The sequence below is a fragment of the Pristiophorus japonicus genome, chromosome 17 (genome assembly GCF_044704955.1).
Source record: "Pristiophorus japonicus isolate sPriJap1 chromosome 17, sPriJap1.hap1, whole genome shotgun sequence".
Classification (NCBI taxonomy): Eukaryota; Metazoa; Chordata; class Chondrichthyes; family Pristiophoridae; genus Pristiophorus; species Pristiophorus japonicus.
Genome location: NC_091993.1, coordinates 13,345,580 through 13,364,212, shown reverse-complemented (window position 1 = coordinate 13,364,212; position 18,633 = coordinate 13,345,580). Strand labels below are relative to the sequence as shown.

General features: G+C 47.1%; 1 protein-coding gene, 1 long non-coding RNA gene and 1 pseudogene across 3 annotated transcripts in view; 1 reads left to right on the top strand and 2 right to left on the bottom strand.

Moving 5' to 3' along the window:
- Positions 1–4,371, bottom strand: part of LOC139227560 (uncharacterized) — an 85,191-nt gene extending 80,820 nt beyond the window's left edge. Inside the window, exon 1 of the long non-coding RNA XR_011587439.1 lies at positions 4,170–4,371. This is a non-coding gene — a long non-coding RNA (uncharacterized lncRNA). The remainder of the gene's footprint in view (positions 1–4,169) is intronic.
- LOC139227558 (NAD(P) transhydrogenase, mitochondrial-like) overlaps positions 3,666–18,633 on the top strand; it is a 90,662-nt gene continuing 75,694 nt past the window's right edge. Inside the window, exons 1-3 of one of the 2 annotated variants that reach the window (XM_070858405.1) lie at positions 3,666–3,818; positions 6,134–6,217; positions 8,473–8,665. In XM_070858405.1, the coding sequence (XP_070714506.1) occupies positions 8,527–8,665 (139 nt within the window). In that variant the 5' untranslated portion in view covers positions 3,666–3,818; positions 6,134–6,217; positions 8,473–8,526. The remainder of the gene's footprint in view (positions 3,819–6,133; positions 6,218–8,472; positions 8,666–18,633) is intronic. The other variant, XM_070858404.1, reaches the window with a different exon arrangement.
- Positions 10,906–11,106, bottom strand: LOC139228375 (U2 spliceosomal RNA; annotated as a pseudogene).

Here is an 18,633-nt window from a genome sequence, read left to right as displayed (position 1 = left end):
TTCAATGGGCCCAACGTTGCCCAACCTCTTTTTTTCGGCGCACTGACCTGAAGCGCGCCAACTTTGCGTGCTGGAAAGGGCGCCAGAAAAAAGGGGCCCCATCCTGGCCGCTCTTCAGAGTCATGGCATGGTGTGGAGGCTGAAGGGCAGGGGGCGGAGCAACAGGCCAGCGCAGAAAGCACTGCCGGCAACTGCGCGCATGCTCAATGAGGGCTGCGCCCATGCTCCTGCCCTCCCAGCGCGTCCTGTGGGCTGTGAGCAGGACCCGATGCTCGCAGCCCCTATCCCCGACCGAAGGGATGCCTCGATCTCGCCACACCCTATCCCTGGCCGAGTGGACTCCCGCACCGGCAAACCGGCCCGCTGAGTTCCCGGGTGAGGTAGGACTTCGGTTCTATTTTTTATTTAGTGGTTGTGTGTGCTTCAGAGTTTTGATTGGGGGGGGGGGGGGGGGGTGGAGAAGGAGAGTTTGGCGGGGGCGGAGAGAAAGAGTGTATTGTGGGGGGGGGGGGGGGGAGGAGAAAGAGTGTATTGGGTGGGGGGGGAGGAGAAAGAGTGTATTGGGTGGGGGGGGAGGAGAAAGTGTGTATTGTGCGGGGGGAGGAGAAAGTGTGTATTGGGTGGGGGGGGGAGGAGAAAGAGTGAATTGGGGGCGGGGGGGAGAGTGTTTTGTATACCAGCATCTCTCTCTCTCTCTCTCTCTGGCTACCTCCCCGTGACATCGCGGCCAGCAGCTCGCATTTCTCTGGTAGGATTTACTTCATTTTTATTAGTATTTTAATTGTTTGAGCTTTTCCTTGCAATGTTTGGTGCTTGGTTGTTGAGGTCCTCTCCAGTTCTCTTCCCTCCCCTATGTCTGCCGAATGTGCGCTGCTTTTTCTTCACTGCCCGCAAGACTTTTCAGAGCTGGCCACATATGCTGACCTAAGTGGATTTGGAGTAAGTTTTTGCTGGCCAAAGTGGCATAAATGACCAAAACTGGCATAAGTGTCTGGGAACGCCCCCTTTTGGAAAAAATACTGACCTAAAAAAAATCGTACCTAACGGACTTACTCTGGAGCAAATTTTTTGGGGGAAATAGCATTTTTTAACTTACGCCAGAAAAAACAACTTACTCCAAAAAAATTGATGCAAGTCATGGCCAAAGGTGAGCCCTATGGGCCCAAGTTTCGGGCCGTGCCTAGAACGGCGCAGCCCCGACCTGGAGGCCCATTTTTCGCGCCACAAAGTGCGCCTAAAAAAACCCTCCGTATTCGCCACCTCCCTGCAGGTCCTCTGGCCCTCGGCGCAGCACAACAGGAGCTGTAGGAGGCGGAGCTAGGACCCTGCGCCGAAAACAGTGCCGGGACCTCTGCATATGCGCGCTACAGTGGGCGCACAAGTGCAGTAGCTCCAGGCGCCCGAAACTGTGTGGGAGGGGCCCGAAGCACGCAGCCCCTAGCCCTGGCCGAATGGCCTCACTGGGGCTGCATGGATAAGGCTGCCTCCCATGCCCAGCTCCTGCTTCCTCCCGACCCGACTTGACTCCCGCTCCCCCCCACACCCCGCCCCCCCCCCCCACGCGCTCCCGACCCCGACCCGCACTCCCCCCGACCCAACGCCACCTACCTGTAAATCTGGTGCTGGGGACGGGCCCTGCCCGGCCCATTCAGCCTCCCTCCCCCTTCTCCTTCCCCCCCATCTCCTTTTCCCCCCTCTCCTTTCCCCCCTTCCCCCCCTCTCCTTTCCCCCCTTTTTCTTCTCCCCTTCCCCCTTCTCCTCTTCCTCCCTTCCCCTTCTCCTCCCCCCTTTCCCCTTCTCCTCCTCCCCCCCCTCCCCCTTCCTCCCCCTCCCCCTTCCCCCCTTCTCCCCCATCCCTCCCCCTTCCCTCCCTCTGCTCCCCCCCCTCTCTCCCTCTACCCCCCTCCTCCCCCTCCCCTCGCTGTCAAAACACAGACCCTGTCAGACAGAGAATGAGAGACACACACAGACAGTCAGAGAGATAGAGACACTGAGGGGGTGGGGGGGGCGGGTGGTGCATCCCAGCACGCTGTTGGAGGGCTCCCGGTGCTGCAGTTGGTAAGTAGAAAATGTTTTATTTATTGATTTTTTAAAAAATGATTTATTAATTTTTTTGGATTGATTTATTAGTTCATTTATTGATGTTTTTATCATTTATTATTGATGATGGCTCTTTCTTTGTAAAACTGAAGTGTTTAATGTTTGTAACCTTCCCTTTAAACCCCCTCCCCCCCCCTCATTCCCTACGCCTGATTTGTAACCTACGCCTGATTTTCTAAAGTGTAGACAAGGTTTTCTCGAGCGTATAAAAATCTTCACTTACTCCATTCTAAGTTAGTTTGGAGTAAGTTTTCACTGACGAAACTTTGAAAACAGGCGTAAGTGGCCATTTTGAAAAAAAAATTCTGTTCCAAAGTGAAACTGTTCTCACTGACTAGAACTGGAGCAAACTAAATGGCGAGAATTCCGATTTCTAAGATACTCCGTTCTACACCAGTTGCTCCTAAAAATCAGGAGCAAATCATGGCGAAACTTGGGGCCATAGAATGGTTACAGCACAGGAGGCCATTCGAACCCATGCCGGCTCTCCACAAGAGCACTTCAGCAAGTTGCACTCCCCTGCCCTTTCCCGGTGTTATCGGTTCACTACATGGCCGTCTCTTTCACAAAAGCAAAATACTACGGATACCGGAATCTGAAATAAAAACCAGAGAATGCTGGAAACACTCTGGAGGTTGGGCAGCATCTGTAGAGTGGGAGAAGCAGAGTTAACGTTTCAGGTCAGAAGGGCCAACGACCTGAAACGTCGACTCTGTTTCTCTCTTCACAGAGGCTGCCTGACCTGCTGAGTGTATCCAGCATTTCTCTTTCTCAGTTTGCCTCCTCCCGTGCCCTTCTGGAACAGTTCGCTTTGACATTGGGAACTGTGAAGTGAAAGAGAAAAAAACGGTAAATGGGAAATCTGTGACGCATTGTGGGGTGGGGAAACTGGGGCACCTTGGATGCAGTCAGTGCTAATCATATCATCATCATCGGCTGTCCCTCGAAATCGAGGAAGACTTGCTTCTACTCTAAAAGTGAGTTCTCAGGTGGCTGTACAGTCCAATATGGGAATGGCAGTCCCTGTCACCGGTGGGTCAGACAGTTGAAGGAAAGGGTGGGTGGGACTGGTTTGCCGCACGCTCCTTCCGCTGCCCGCGCTGGTTTTCTGCGTGCTCTCGGCGACGAGACTCGAGGTGCTCAGCGCCCTCCGCGGATGCTCTTCCTCCACTTCGGGCGATCTTTGGCCGGGGACTCCCCAGGTGTCGGTGGGGATGTTGCATTTTTATCCGGGAGGCTTGTGGAGGGTGTCCTTGAAACGTTTCCTCTGTTCACCTTGAGGCTCGCCTGCCGTGCAGGAGCTCCGAGCAAAGCACCACTTTGGGCGGTCTTGGGCCAGGGATTCGCAGGTGGGGCAGAGGAAACGCTTCAAGGACACGCTCGAAGCCTCCCTGATTAAAGTGAGCTGAAGAGCTAGGAGGTGAAGAGAGCAGGCGGATTAGAGCGATTGATGCCGGGGAGCGCGCTCCAGCGGATGACTGGCTGTGTGCTGGCAGTGCCGGGTTCGGCCGCTAACTCAAGAGCTCTCTTCCTGCCGCCCAATCACATGAGGGTTATTTATGGAAAGAAAAGGGGCGCCCTGCGTCTGACGCGAGTGAAGGTCACACAGACGGTGCCGCGGAGAGAAACCCTCCCTCTTCCTCTCTTTTCCCCCCCCGGATCGCTGCAGGGTGGGCGATCCGCTGCCCGGCTCCGTCACACTTGGCTGCGGGATTCAGGTGGGTTTTTATGGAGAATGGTGAAGGTGTGCTTTGTGTGTGTGTGTGTGGGAGAGAGGGAGAGGGAGGCCCGCCCGCTTCTGTCTCTGCGCTACAACCAATGGCCTGGTTACCACAATCGATCCAACAGGAACCCTGAAGGTTATTGATAGTTTTTTTTTCCCCTCGTCTGTGGCGTTAGTCCAGCAGCCGGAGCAATTTAAAAAAAAAAACATTTTGCAAATATGATTTGAATGCTCGCAGTGATAATCTGTTCCTTGGCCTTTGTTGCGTTTAATTTTCCTTCAATGCCCCCCTCCAACACTTTCATTCTTTATTTCTACCGTGCAATGCAGCCCAAAATAACAGTACCTGATCATTGGAGATTGAAGTCGAAATGTTCTTTTTTGACACCTGGAATAAGGATGAACCGTTACTGCACTTAGTATTTTTTTTCCCTCCCTTCTCCATTTGTCCTTCTCTCTGTCCTTTGGTGCCGTTGCCACGGCTCACTCCGGCCTCTGCTGTGACCAGGACTTGTCGCCGGCTCGCTTCAGAATTCAAACTCGTAGCAAAAGTCTGAATTAGGGAATGACCATTTGCAGAGTGGGGGGGAAAAAACAACTGCGAGCAAAGGTCACCTGACTCGATTTTCGCCCATGTATTGCCCTCAAGTGGAACATCGAGCCCATGACAGATATTTGATTTATCGACCTCTGTTTGCAAAAACAAAAAGTTTCCTTTTCCACAGAGATAGTGACGACCTGGAACAAACTCCCAGAAAAGGGGTGTTCACTGTGACCGTTAAAAGTGAACTGAGTCAACATCTCTTGAGAAGAGGGATTGAGGTTAGAGAAGAATTAATAACACTGCCCCCCCACAGCCCAGATTTTCTTATTTCGGTGAAAGATCGGAGAAGGAAACTTGTCTTAAAAGAACAGGATTAAGTGATGCTGGGGTATGGTGTAAAGTTTAAACTGGAATAATCACACAGGGACTCTGATAGCACATGCACAGGCCGGATGATGACCTTACTACAGACATTATGATGCATTTTGGTGTATTGTGCCAAAGCTTTCAAACCAAACAATCAGAATGAATGGTAATCCAATTCTTGTTGTTTAAAAATGTGCACATAATTTGATCTCTGTCAGCAATTCAAACTATTAATATCAACTCTGAATTTTCATATGCCCATCTTCCTGTTCTCAAATATTGTTGTTCTTGGACACATCTGAATATTTTATGGTCACTCTATAGTTTTTCTTGTTTGAAACCATTGTTTTATGATATACAAAAGTAGTAATATTACTGATGACACCCAACTCTGCCACACTACCACTTCTCTCGACCCCCTCCTCGGTCTCTACATTGGTCAGGCTGCTTGTCTGACATCCAATCCTGGATGAGCAGAAATTTTATCCAATTATGTATTGTTTTCGGTCTCCGCCACAAACTCCATTCCCGCGCCACTGACTCCACTCCTTTCCCCAACTTCAACCAGATTGCTCGCAACCTTGATGTCATATTTGACCCTGAAATGAGCTTTTGACCACATATCCGCAGCATGACTAAGACCGCCTGTCTCCGCCCTTGCCTCAGCTCATCTGCTGCTGAAGACCACATCCATGCTTTTGTTACCTCTAGACTTGACTATTCCACGCACTCCTGACTGGATCCCACATTCTACCCTACGTAAACTAGATGTGATCCAAAACCTGGCTGCCTGTGTCCTGACTCGTACCAAGTCTCAGTAAACCATCACCCCCTGTGCTCACTGACCTACATTGGCTCCCGGTTAAGCAATGCCTCAATTTGAAAATTCTCATCCTTGTTTTCAAATTCCTCCATGGCCTCTCTCCTCCCTATCTCTGTAATCTCCAGCCCGATATCCCCCCCCCCCGCCGAGATGTCTGCGCTACTCTTGAGCATCCCTGATTTATAATCGCTCAACCATTGCTGGCCGTGCCTTCTGTTGCCTAGGCCCTAAGCTGTGGAACTCCCTGCCCAAACCTCTTCACCTCTCTACCTCTCTTTCCTCCTTCAAGACGCTTCTTAAAACCAACCTCTTTGACCAACCTGCTCTAATTTCTCCTTGTGTGGCTTGATGTCAAATTTTTTGTTTCATAATACTTCTGTGAAGCACCTTGGGATGTTTCATTCCGTTAAAGGTGCTATATAAATACAAGTTGTTGTTGTATTGGTTTATGCTCGTCAGAATTTGTTATCGATCCTTTCTGTGGTGCTGTGCCTTCTTACGATCAGCATTACATGTGGAGTAACAATGAACTCATTTTTAATAACTTTACAGTTGCGAATGTTTCACTCCTTTGCAGTTCTATGCCTGGATGTTCCGAACTCCCTGCTAATTGCAGGAAAGCAGTCCCCTCCAATTTCTGGAGGCTCTAAAGCTGCAAAAGGTATGGTCATCGCCCTGAACCCTGAATAATGCAGCATTCAATTCTCGTGAAAATGTTTTATTTCTGCACGCTGTTATCTGCTGTTCTATCTTCCCTCTGCCCCTCCAAATCTCTGCCACTTCCATTTTTTGCCTCCAAAAGGCTTGAAACTAAGATTTGCAAACTGAGAAAATGTTGCATTCTCCAGCACTGACATCTGCCTCAGTGACTCACTCATTAAGAAGTCTGAGACTGCCCGAGCTCATGTTGTGTAAAACTGTGTATAGTTCGAGCTAATAACTTGTCTGAATTCCAACCCAGGTGCCAGAGGTGAAAGTAGTGTACTAAGCATGTAACAAATACTGGGTCCTCCCCTTCCCTCACAGTTTCAGACATTTCATACTCCTCAAACATTAGCATTAAAGAATAAAATATGCCCGTGAGCTGTAAGTATATTTATCCGTACAGCTTAGTTTGGCAGATCATTTTCTTCTGCCATTTATCTTAGTACATTTCAACATTAATTAATTGTGGTCCCAACAGCAGAAATGTAGAAATATATTTCTTTAGCAATGCTGTGAATATTGTGACGGGCCACATTCATGTCCATTTTTCCTCTGTGTTTTGTCCCTGATAAATTATAGCTAAAACTGTCTGTAGAACTATTGTAGCAATAAAACCCAGAATAAATAATACAATATAACATTAAATTGTCATAGCTTACATAATTAACTAGAAAAGATTTTCAGACCTCTAATTGATCCAGACTGTAGCACTTTTATATATAAAAAAAACATATTTATTCGATAAATGTGGTTGGGGATGGAGTTAATCGTGGTGCAATATTTGGGATGAAGTGGTCAAGTGTGGAGGAGGCAACAGGAAGATACAAGTTGAACCAGAACTCCCTTATCCAGAACTCCCTTATGCAGAACAAGTCCTGGCCACCGGGAGGCGCATGCGCAGAACTCCGACATGAACAAATTGAGGTTCTTCCTCCCTGTCGACTTCCGCAATCGCTGGCCTGACTCCGCGATCCACTGTTCCGCCTCCCCCCATGTGATTTCTCTGCCGCACTCCCAGCCCCAAGCCAGGCAGCCCCGATATCCTGTTGCTCAGTACCTGTACCATCCAATTTTAAATGACCATGCCTCATCCAGAAAAATCCCTTATCCGGAACAGGCCAGGTCCCGAGGGTTCTGGATAAGGGAGGTTCAACCTGTACTTTGAAAAAGCAGCATTGAATTAAGGAAATTAGTTGACAGCGGGGAAAATGGAGGAATATGACATTCAAAAGTAGGAGAGATAATAGTGTATAATGGAAGAAGCTCCAACCCAGAAGAGCTGAAGCTTCAGTAAGGACGAAAGAACGAGTCGAGACAATTGGTGAAAGCAGCTTTGTAGTACAGGTAGTAACATATATGGGGAAGGTTGGATTGAATAGTGACTACAAAGGGCACTGTGTGATATCCTTGTTGATAGATACACACAAATTAGTTAGCCTCAGAAATATAATTGTTTACACATCACTATTAAAATTCATTCTCTCAACTATCATATAATCAGATCAATAAGCTATATATTTACTATGATACGTTTATGAACAGTTCACTTTCCCTTCTTTTGAACTCGTATCTTCCTTCCACATGCCCTAATGCCAGAAGATCTTTATTGCTTATGAATTGCATTGTCAGCTTCACACTGACCATAATAAATTCCCTGTTTCCCCACATGCTATTTATACTTTAGCCAATTAGCGTATTGCACTTGGATCAGTTGTGTGAATTTTGCAATCAACTGCTTACAATAATTTAAGGACATAATCAATAAAGGGGTAAACCATTGATCCTGCTTTCCCAGCAAGAAGTTCTGCTTGAAGGGCATGCAGCTCGGGGATTAGGTGGTGTACTGTTGTCCTATCCTATGCTCTCATTGAGCATGGGATTGGCGAATTCATCCTGCAGTCTTTTAACTCGAGTAGCAGAATGAACAACCTTTAAACTTCAGATGGTAGATTTGATCCACCTCATGTCATTAGAACTTGGCACCACACCTTTTCAGTCAGGAGTCCCTGAATTTCACATTCGCTAAAGAACATGTTACTGTTCACAACCAGTCAGCGCTGTTAACGATCTGTGATGTCACAGGGGTCTTAGTAGTAGCAGTGTTGTGATGCCGGGTCAGAAAGAATACTGCGTCCATTTAACCATCTAGCTGGCTTTATGGGAAGGCTGGCTTTCCTATTTTTAAGTGTTTTTTTTTCCCCTTCTCTTCAGGGTGGCTTAATTTAAAAATAAGGAAAGAACAACCATCCTGGCCCACGATTCACCATGGCCGGTTTATTCCGTGGTGCGATGTGCTGCTCTTTACCGTTGCTCCACAGTGTACCAGCTGTAACAGTTAAGCGAACGCCTTGCAAACGCTATTTTAGAACTTACCGAGCTTTGTGGGACCAGCAAGCTGTTAAAGGTAAATATTTATGTTTTTTTTTATTCGATCACCTGTAGCTTGTTGCATATCTCACTTCAAGAGGAGTGAGTTGCTTATAAGTACATGTGTGTTCATATTTCAGATCCTTTAAGACCTCCTGACTTACCTTTAACCATCCAGTGGCAGTTTGCTCGTTCCCCTCAAGTGCTCACAATGAATTGCAGTCCATTCTATTCATTCAAGCTCAGGAAAATCATAAGAGTTTTGTGTGTGTTAAACAATTAATACAGGTGGGCTGATGGATATGGGGAATTGTGATATGTAAAGCTGTTGCAATACTGACCTAACCGAATCAGCTTGTTTTTCGTTTTAACTTTTAATATATGAACAAAAATAGGCTTATTTTATGTTTTAAGGTTTTAACATGATGTCTCAACATTGTTTCCCATGTGCTAGTCATGTCTAATCAATCACTTAGAAAATGTCAAATAAAGGTGAATGTAATTTAGCCATCGTAAACTTACCTGGTTTTCTTTGTGTAAAAACAGTGGTATTCTTTAAGTTTGATTGTTATGTTGTACATGTTATAATTTCTTGAGGGAGGTTATACAGGTAAACAGGAATGAATCCACCTTACTGCAGCTCTGATATTAACTGGCCAGCTTTTCCTCGGCCCATGTTGGGCAGGGTTTCAGCAGCTGTTTATAATATCTAGAATCTGAGACAGCATCCCTGCCAATAAAGGAGTGATATATGAAACCAGCAAATGTGCAGTAAACGGGGGAACGGTCGAGAGCTGTACGTCATGCTCAGAAAGAGTCTGCGTAGGGAAGTAGTGCCTTTGTTCCAGTACCAAGAGTAACTTCAATGTGTTGATCAGATTGCATTAGACAGATCGAATCGAGTTAATTGCTGTACTGCTTTATTAATTCTATGGTCAAGAGGCAAAATAGAACGACAGAAGTTTACAACACACAAGGATTCGCTCCATCGTGTCTGCCAGCTTCTTGGTATATCCAAAATTAATACCCATAGATTTTTTAAAAATTCATTCTCGGGATGTGGACATCGCTGGCAAGGCGGGCATCTATTGCCCATCCCTAGTCAGCCTGAGGAGGTGGTGATTGGCCTCTTTTCTCCCCATAGCCCTAAATCTTCCTCTGTTTCCAATATTGAACCAATTTTCCTTTTTTTTTTAAATAATTGTCAATGTCTTAAAGCATTCCATACTCCAACATAAAGACATTTCCCCTAACCCTTCTTAGTGACAATTTTAAATAGATACATTGTTTCTGTGACTTAAAACAATGTACAATTGCAGAATATATTTTAAAGTTTTGATGGAAACCCCAACACAATTCTTAACTTGCAATTATGAGGTAAAGTATTTGTGTGCTGTAAGCATCAATTGTGTCTGTGTGTGTTTTTTAAAGCTGTGCTTATACTGCATTTTCTTTACACCAGTTGTTCAGGCAGGCTCCAGACAGCAAATTAATTAAAGTTTTAGAATTGTTAATCTGGCCCAAAGATCACGTGTATCCCAAATACTCATCATCATAGGAAGTCCCTTGAAATCGAGGAAGACTTGCATCCACTCAAAGTGAATTCTCAGGTGACTGTTCAGTCCAATACGGGAATTACAGTCTCTGTCACAGGTGGGGCAGACAGCTGTTGGAGGAAAGGGTGGGCGGGGAGTCTGGTTTGCCGCACGCTCCTTCCGCTGCCCGCGCTTGTTTTCTGCTTGCTCTCGGCGACGAGACTCGAGGTGCTCAGCGCCCTCCCGGATGCTCTTCCTCCACTTAGGGCGATCTTGGGCCAGGGATTCTCAGGTGCTGGTGGGGATGTTGCACTTTATCAAGGAGGCTTTGAGGGTGTCCTTGAAACATTTCCACCTGGGGCTCGCTTGCCGTGTTGGAGTTCCGAGTAGAGCGCTTGCTTTGGGAGTCTTGTGTTGGGCATGTGGACGATATGGCCCACCCAACGGAGCTGGTCGAGTGTGGTCAGTGCTTCGATGTTGGCCTGATCGAGAACACTGACGTTGGTGCGTCTGTCCTCCCAGGAGATTTGCAGGATCTTGCGGAGACATCGTTGGTGGTATTTGTCCAGCGATTTTGAGCAGTCTACTGTATATATATTTTTTTTAAATGTTTTATTCGTTGCCAATCTTTCCAATTCTTTGTCAGATCAACTTTTCAGATCATAAACGCCAAAGGTCACCTTGCACCCATCAAAGATCACTCTGCGCCAATGATTTTGCTCTTAGCCAAAAGGCCTAGAGCCAAAGCTGCATCGTTCCTGGAAGTACTGCAATACCAGGTTCGTGCCATGGAGGTGGACGGGGCAGGCCCCCCACCCACCTCCTATTTCCAAAAAGCATAGGAGAACCACCTTCCTGATCCAGGGAGAACCACTTTCTGGTCATGGTTACTCCCCTGTCAGGTCAGTTACGCATGATCTTAGCCAAAAGGCCGCGTCTCTGAGCCATACAGGAGGGCAGGTATCACCACAGCCCTGACTTGAGGGCCTGGCCCCCGAACACTCTCCTCCACTGGCGACCGAAGGCTGCGCTGGCGCACTGCAGGCAGTGTTGGACCTCGTCTACTACTGCTAAAATCAACACCGTGTCAAACATTGATTGAAGCTGTTGTTTAACACGAAAACTGACAATTGGTTTAAGAAATTCAAGCCTTTACCTATTTAATTATGCATGGAAAGGGATATCAAGGCGGTTTTGTCTGCTTCTGCCCTCGTCAGCCTGCAATGTTCAGACTCTTATTTTGATGGGTAGAAAATCGTGGATTGGTGAGCTCTTTAAAAACAGTTTGAGTTATCCATGAATTTGAATTAAGACATTGTAAGTAGCACAGCAAAATTGAAATTCACTGTTTGTAAAAATGTTGGACACTTTCAATTAAGTCCTTGCACCATACAAAGAAAAATCTTAAATGTTGATACCCTGTAATCGGAAATAAAAATTGGTGGTGTTATACATGTAAACTTTACTAGTGTGTAAGACTTGCCACCAGGGATGCACTTGTTGGAGACCCAAGGGTCACCTGCACACCCCGGGTAAGCAGGGATAAAAGGCAGTCCACCATGCTACTTCCTCATTCTGGGGTTACATTAAAGAGACCAAGGTCACAACAGTTTGAGCTTACAGCATACAGTCTTGTGGAGTTATTCTGAACATAACAATTGGCGACGAGTAACAGATCACGAACTTTCACACAGTTATGGCTGCCGTTGGTATTCTTGAGAGATTTGTTGAGGATGATGATTGGGAAGCCTGCGTTGAGCGTCTCGACCAGTACTTCGTGGCCAACGAGCTGGATACAGAAGAGACCGCGGTCAAGCGCAGGGCGATTCTCCTCACCGTTTGTGGGTCCACGATATATGGCCTCATCAAAAATCTGCTCGCACCGACGAAACCAACGGTGAAGACATATGCAGAGTTGTGCATGCTGGTTCAGGAACACCTCAAGCCGAAGGAGAGCATCTTAATAGCCAGGTATCACTATTATACGGACCATCGCTCCGAGGTCCAGGACGTGGCGAGCTATGTCGCCGACCTAAGGTGCCTTGCGGGACTGTACGTATTTGCTGGATTTTTGGGGGAAATGTTGCGGGACTTTTTCGTGCTTGGAATCGGCCACGAGGTCATTCTTCGCAAACTGCTGTCTGCTGAATCCCGAGATCTGAGCGAGGCCATCTCGATAGCCCAGGCTTTCATGTCCATGAGCGATAACACTAAACAGATATCTTTGCAGCAAGGAAGCTCACCGGCAAGTACTGTGCATAAAATAACGCCTTCAGCAGGCAGAACTGTACATGGCAGGGCCTACACACCTGCAGAGGCCAGACCTAGGATGACTCCGAGTCCGCTGTGGGGCGTGAATGCGAATCCATTAACGCCATGTTGACGCTACGGGGGTAATCATCGGGCCCATCAATGTCAATTCAAGCACTGTGTGTAAAGGCTGTGGAACAATGGGGCACCTCCAGCGAATGTGCAGACATGCTGCAACTCACCACGTGGCAGAGTCGGCAGAAGATGACTGATCAGGAGTGGATCACGCTAAACGAGTAAGAGAGGCAACTCAACCCAAGGCTAAGAGGAAGTGTATGGGGTACACACCTTAACCACTAAAAGCCCTCCGATAATGTTGAAAGTGAAATTAAACACCATTCCAGTTTCCATGAAATTGGACACTGGGGCGAGTCAGTCAAATATGAGCCAGAAGGCTTTTGAGAAACTGTGGGGCAACACGGCACAAAGGCCAAAACTAAGCTCGATTCACACCAAGCTGCGCACTTACACCAAAGACCTCATACCAGTCATTGGCAGTGCGGCAGTGAAGGTATCGTACGATGGAACTGTGCATGATTTATCACTGGATTGTACCAGGCGATGGCTCAACGCTGTTCGGCAGAAGCTGGCTAGGAAAGATCAGATGGAACTGGGATGACATCAAAGCACTGTCTTCAGTGGATGACGCCTCGTGCGCCCAAGTGCTAAACAAATTCCCATCTTTATTCGAGCCAGGCAACGTCACAGGCGCCAAAGTGCAGATCCATCTAGTCCCTGATGCACGACCTGCTCATCACAAGGCCCGAGTGGTTCCATACATGATGCAAGATCGAGCTGGATAGACTTCAACGAGAGGGGATCATATCGCCAGTCAAGTTCAATGAGTGGGCCAGTCCAATTGTTCTGGTGTTGAAAAGCGATGGGACGGTCAGAATCTGCGGGGACTACAAGGTAACAATCATCCAAGTCTCATTACAGGACCAGTACCCACTACCCAAAGCGGATGACCTGTTCGCAACGCAAACAGGGGGGAAGTCGTTCACCAAGCTGGATCTAACCTCTGCTTACATGACACAGGAGCTGGCTGAACTTTCGAAAAAATTGACGTGCATCAACGCACACAAAGGACTATTCATATACCACAGCTGCCCTTTTGGGATTCACTCGGCGGTGGCCATCTTCCAGAGGAACATGGAGAGTCTGCTGAAATTGGTTCCGCGCACCGTGGTGTTTCAAGACAACATCCTGATCACTGGTCGCAACACCACCGAACATTTGCACAACCTTGAAGAGGTTCTCAAGCGACTGGACAGAGTGGGACTCCGGCTGAAATGCTCCGAGTGTGTTTTCCTGGCGCCAGAGGTCGAATTTCTGGGGAGAAAGATTGCGGCGGCTGGCATCAGACCCACGGACTCCAAGACGGAGGCCATCTAGAATGCACCCAGACCACAGAGTGTGACTGAGCTGCATTCGTTCCTGGGACTCCTCAACTATTTTGGTAACTTTCTACCGGGGTTGAGCACTTTTCTGGAACCTTTGCATTTACAGCCTTTGAAAAGGCCAGAAACCTGCTATGTTCTAACAAGTTACTTGTATGTATGACCCGTGTAAATGTTTAGTACTGGCTTGTGATGCATCTTCATAAGGAGTCGGTTGGCTTGCTATAACACAATGTGTCAGGCAAACTGCAACAGGTTGCATATGTGTCCAGAAGTTTATGTAAGGCTGAAAGAACCTACAGTATAGTTGAGAAAGAAGCATTAGCATGCGTATATGGAGTTAAGAAAATGCACCAATACCTATTTGGACTCCGATTCGAGCTCGAAACCGACCACAAACCACTAATTTTGCTGTTCTCAAAGTAAAGGTATTAACACCAATGCTTCGTCCTGCATCCAAAGATGGCCAATAACATTATCTGTGTATGACTATGTAATCCACCACAGACCAGGCACTGAGAACTGTGCTGATGCCCTCAGTCGGCTACCATTGCCCACCACCGGGCTGGAAATGGCACAACCTGCAAACTTGCTTCTTGTAATGGATGCTTTTGAGAGCGAGGGGTCACCCGTCACGACTCTCCAGATCAGGACCTGGACTAGCCAGCACCCTGTGCTATCACTAGTAAAATGCTGCGCCCTTAATGGGAGCTGGTCGGCGGTTCCTGGGGAAATGCAAGACGAAATTAAGCCGTTTTACCGACGCAAGCATGAAATGTCCATCCATTCGGATTGTCTCCTATGGAGGAATTACGTAGTTTTGCCAAAAAAAGGCAGGGAAACGTTTATACGTGACTTACACAGTACCCACCCAAGCATAGTCATGATGAAGGCTGTCGCCAGGTCGCATGTTTGGTAGCCCGGGCATTGACTTGAAATTGGAGTCATGCATACACCAATGTAACACTTGCTCGCAGTTGAGCAATGCACCAAGGGAGGCCCCACTGAGTCTGTGGTCATGGCCCTCCAAACCGTGGTCCAGGGTCCACGTAGTTTTCGCTGGTCCCTTTCTAGGAAAGGTGTTCCTAGTAGCAGTGGACGCTTACTCTAAATGGATTGAATGTATAATAATGTCATCATGTCACCATTGAAAGCCTCAGGGCCATGTTCGCTACCCATGGTTTGCCCGATGTCCTTGTTAGTGACAATGGACCATGTTTCACATTCAACGAGTTCATGACCCGCAATGGCATCAAGCATGTCAGACCTGCCCCATTTAAGTCTGCATCCAATGGTCAAGCGGGACGGGCAGTCCAAACTATGAAACAGAGCTTGAAACCCATGATGGGCGGTTCCCTGCAGACCCGGTTATCTCGGATTCTTCTCAGCTACCGGACGTGACCCCACTCGCTTACTGGTGTTCCCCCTGCAGATTTGTTAATGAAGAGAGCATTCAAAACCAGGCTCTCCTTAGTCCACCCGGATCTCAATGATCATGTTGAAACCCGACGTCACCAGCATAATGTAGGCACAAATAAGCTTCCGAAATACTAAGGGACCGAGGGTCTAGTGAGAAGGAGGAACTGAAGGAAATCCTTATTGGGCGGGAAATGGTGTTAGGGAAATTGATGGGATTGAAGGTCGATAAATCCTTGGGGCCTGATAGTCTGCATCCCAGAGTACTTAAGGAAGTAGCTCTAGAAATAGTGGATGCATTGGTGATCATTTTACAATAATCTATTGATTCTGGATCAGTTCCTATGGACTGGAGGGTAGCTAATGTAACACCACTTTAAGAAACGAGGGAGAGAGAAAATGGGTAATTATAGACCGGTTAGCCTGACATCAGTAGTGGGGAAAATGTTGGAATCAATTATTAAAGGTGAAATAGCAGCGCATTTGGAAAGCAGTGACAGAATCGGTCCAAGTCAGCATGGATTTATGAAAGGGAAATCATGTTTGACAAATCTTCTGGAATTTTTTGAGGATGTAACTAGTAGAGTGGACAAGGGAGAACCAGTGGATGTGGTGTATTTGGACTTTCAAAAGGCTTTTGACAAGGTCCCGCACAAGAGATTGGTATGCAAAATTAAAGCACATGGTATTGGGGGTAATGTACTGATGTGGATAGAGAACTGGTTGGCAGACAGGAAGCAGAGAGTCAGGATAAACGGGTCCTTTTCAGAATGGCAGGCAGTGACTAGTGGGTTGCCGCAAGGCTCAGTGCTGGGACCCCAGTTATTTACAATATACATTAATGATTTTGATGCAGCAATTGAGTGTAATATCTCCAAGTTTGCAGATGACACTAAGCTGGGTGGCGGTGTAAGCTGTGAGGAGGACGGTAAAAGGCTGCAGGGTGACTTGGACGGGTTAGGTGAGTGGGCAAACGCATGGCAGATGCAGTATAATGTGGATAAATGTGAGGTTATCCACTTTGGTGGCAAAAACACGAAGGCAGAATATTATCTGAATGGCGGCAGATTAGGAAAAGAGGAGGTGCAACGAGACCTGGGTGTCATGGTACATCAGTCATTGAAAGTTGGCATGCAGGTTCAGCAGGTGGTGAAGAAGGCAAATGGTATGTTGGCCCTCATAGCTAGGGGATTTGAGTATAGGAGCAGGGGGGTCTTACTGCAGTTGTACAGGGCCTTGGTGAGGCCTCACCTGGAATATTGTGTTCAGTTTTAGTCTCCTAATCTGAGGAAGCACGTTCTTGCTATTGAGGGAGTGCAGCAAAGGTTCACCAGACTGATTCCAGGGATGGCAGGACTGACACATGAGGAGAGACTGGATCGACTGGGCCTGTATTCACTAGAGTTTAGAAGGATGAGAGGGGATCTCATAGAAACATAAAATTCTGACGGGACTGGACAGGTTAGATGCAGGAAGAATGTTTCCAATGTGGGGGAAGTCCAGAATCAGAGGACACTGTCTAAGGATAAGGGGTAAGCCATTTAGGACTGAGATGAGGAGAAACTTCTTCACTCAGAGTTGTTAATCTGTGGAATTCCCTACCGCAGAGAGTTGTTGATGCCAGTTCATTGGATATATTCAAGAGGGAGTTAGATATGGCCCTTACGGCTAAAGGGATCAAGGGGTATGGAGAGAAAGCAGGAAAGGGGTACTGAGGTGAATGATCAGCCATGATCTTATTGAATGGTGGTGCAGGCTCGAAGGGCCGAATGGTCTATTCCTGCACCTATTTTCTATGTTTCTATGTTTACCACTATCGCGCGGCTGTATCGCGTGACATTGAGGTTGATGACCCTGTGTTTGTTCTTAATTACGGCCATAGTCCCAAATGGGTTGCTGGCACTGTTTTAGCCAAGGAGGGGAATAGAGTGTTTGTTGTCAAACATTTGAATGGACATATGTGCAGAAAGCACTTGGATCAGACCAAACTGCAATTCACTGACAACCAAGAACAGTTTGAAGAGGACATTACCATCATTGATCCACCTACACACCCAACCAGCAATCAATCTCGCGGTCAACCACAAGGATGAGCCCGACAGTCCGATCAGAACAGACACGCTGCAGTGCAGCAATGATCCAACCAACTCACCCATGCCAGGACTTCAACTCCGGCGATCAACCCGGCAACGTAGAGCCCCAGATCGTCTCAACTTGTATCTAAAACTTTGGGGGCGTGGGGTGAGGCAGAGTGATGTTATGTATGTAAACTTTACTCGTATGTAAGACTTGCCACCAGGGGACGCACCTGTGGGAGACCCAAGGGTCACCTGCACACCCCGGGCAAGCAGGTATAAAAGGCAGTCTACCACGCTGCTTCCTCACTCTGGAGTTACATTAAAGAGACCAAGGTCACAACAGTTTGAGCTTACAGCATAGTCTTGTGGAGTTATTCTGAACATAACAGGTGGAATGAAGAGCAGGTAAATTGACATCTGAAAAAAAGAGTGATTTGGGAGATTATCCTAACCAGAATCAACGTAATATACTGTGTATCTTTCTAATCCCTTTCATTCTTCTATTGCTGTCATCCATTGGTTGGTTGTCGCTGTATCTGCCAGACAACCATGGTATGTGCTACTGTCAATATCGCCCCGAAATCAGCTAAAGGGAAACATCATTCCGTGGAAAAAGACTGGGTCTCCGGTCTCTCCAAGCCTCAGTCACCGAGTACTACGCTGCTCCATTTAGCCCAACCTGATGTCATTTGGCAAGCGTTGCAAGTTAATTGGGGTGTTCAAACACCAGTCGAAGTGGAATTTGAACTCCTGATCGTCTAGTTAGAGGTCCAACAGTACAAGACTATCAATCCACTTCTTCGGCATCTAGCTTCTTTTATAACTTTTATCTGCTGATATGGTCGTATAGTGGTAATAGTACTGGACTAGCAATCTGGATGGTTGTAAGTTCAAATCCTATCATGGAAACTTATGAAATATCAGGGCTATGGTAGTGTAGTGGTTATGTTACTGAATTGGTAACCCAGAGGCCTGGACTAATGATACAGAGAACAAAAGTTCAAATTGCACCATGATAGTTTGAGAATTTGAATTCAAATTTTAAAATTTCGAAATAAAGAAACCTCATCAGAGAAAGTGACTATGAAACTTTTGGAATGTTGTAAAAACCCAAGCGGCTCACACGAAACCTGCCATCATAGCCCTTGGGCGATATGTGACTCCAATCCCACCCCAATGTGTTTGAGTCTTGAATGCCTCTGAGGTGGCCCAGCAAGCCACTCAATTGTATCAAACCACTGCAGCAGTTCAAGGAGAAAGCCCACC